The sequence below is a fragment of the Pongo pygmaeus genome, chromosome 23 (assembly GCF_028885625.2).
Source record: "Pongo pygmaeus isolate AG05252 chromosome 23, NHGRI_mPonPyg2-v2.0_pri, whole genome shotgun sequence".
Classification (NCBI taxonomy): domain Eukaryota; kingdom Metazoa; phylum Chordata; class Mammalia; order Primates; family Hominidae; genus Pongo; species Pongo pygmaeus.
In genome coordinates, this window is record NC_085931.1 from 46,204,635 (window position 1) to 46,205,499 (window position 865).

General features: G+C 43.5%; 1 protein-coding gene across 1 annotated transcript; it reads right to left on the bottom strand.

Annotated features, from left to right (window-relative positions):
* Positions 1-242: 242 nt before the first annotated feature.
* LOC129023249 (cytochrome c oxidase subunit 7B, mitochondrial-like) lies at positions 243-523 on the bottom strand. The gene has a single exon (XM_054469853.2). The coding sequence runs from the start codon at positions 504-506 to the stop codon at positions 264-266; it is 243 nt and encodes an 80-aa protein (XP_054325828.1). The 5' UTR covers positions 507-523; the 3' UTR covers positions 243-263.
* Between the last annotated feature and the right edge of the window lie 342 nt (positions 524-865).

Here is an 865-nt window from a genome sequence, read left to right on the forward strand (position 1 = left end):
TGCCATATCTTTTTTTGTTTTTTTCTTTTTGAGACGGAGTCTTGCTCTGTCACCCAGGCTGGAGTGTAGGGGCACGATCTGGGCTCACTGCAAGCTCCGCCTCCTGGGTTCATGCCATTCTCCTGCCTCAGCCTCCCGAGTAGCTGGGACCACAGGTGCCCGCCACCATGCCCGGCTAATTCTTAATGGGCACACAGTGCTTTCACTTGGCATCAATCATGAGCTGTTTTTTAAACAATTCAGTATTGCACCAGCTGGAATGATTACTGATCTCTCCATTCCTTTGGGGTGACTCTGCTAACAGGGGACAGGTTCCATTCTATTTTGATTTGTGTTGCTACACTTGTCCATACAGCAATACAGAAAGTGGCTCCACTAGCTAATACAGCATTACCGTATTTGTCATGAAAATCAGGTGTACATTTCTGGTGGCTCTGCCTTGCCATTGTTTGCTGAATGCTTCGAACTTGGAGATGACTGAGTGCGTTTTTGACCAAGAGAAGCATCGTGAAGGTGAAGATAGAACTGCCACAATGCAGCTGCTGCTTTGGTACAAATTCGCTTCAGATACCCTTGAAGAGCGCTGAAAAAAAAAAAAAAAACCATGGTAGGCTCTTTTAAGAAGTGGAATAAGACAAAGAAACCCTTTTTCAGAAGACTCTGTCTCCTGCAAAGCCAAGCAAGCTGATATGGAAGAGATGAGAGACAGGAAGACCTGTGGAGCAGGGGTTACAGCAACCTTGGCACCAAGTAATGCAGACAGGAGATTAAAATACATATATGTGTGTGTGTGTGTATATATACATATATACATGTATGTGTATATGTATATATATACGTGTATATACGTATATATGTGTATATA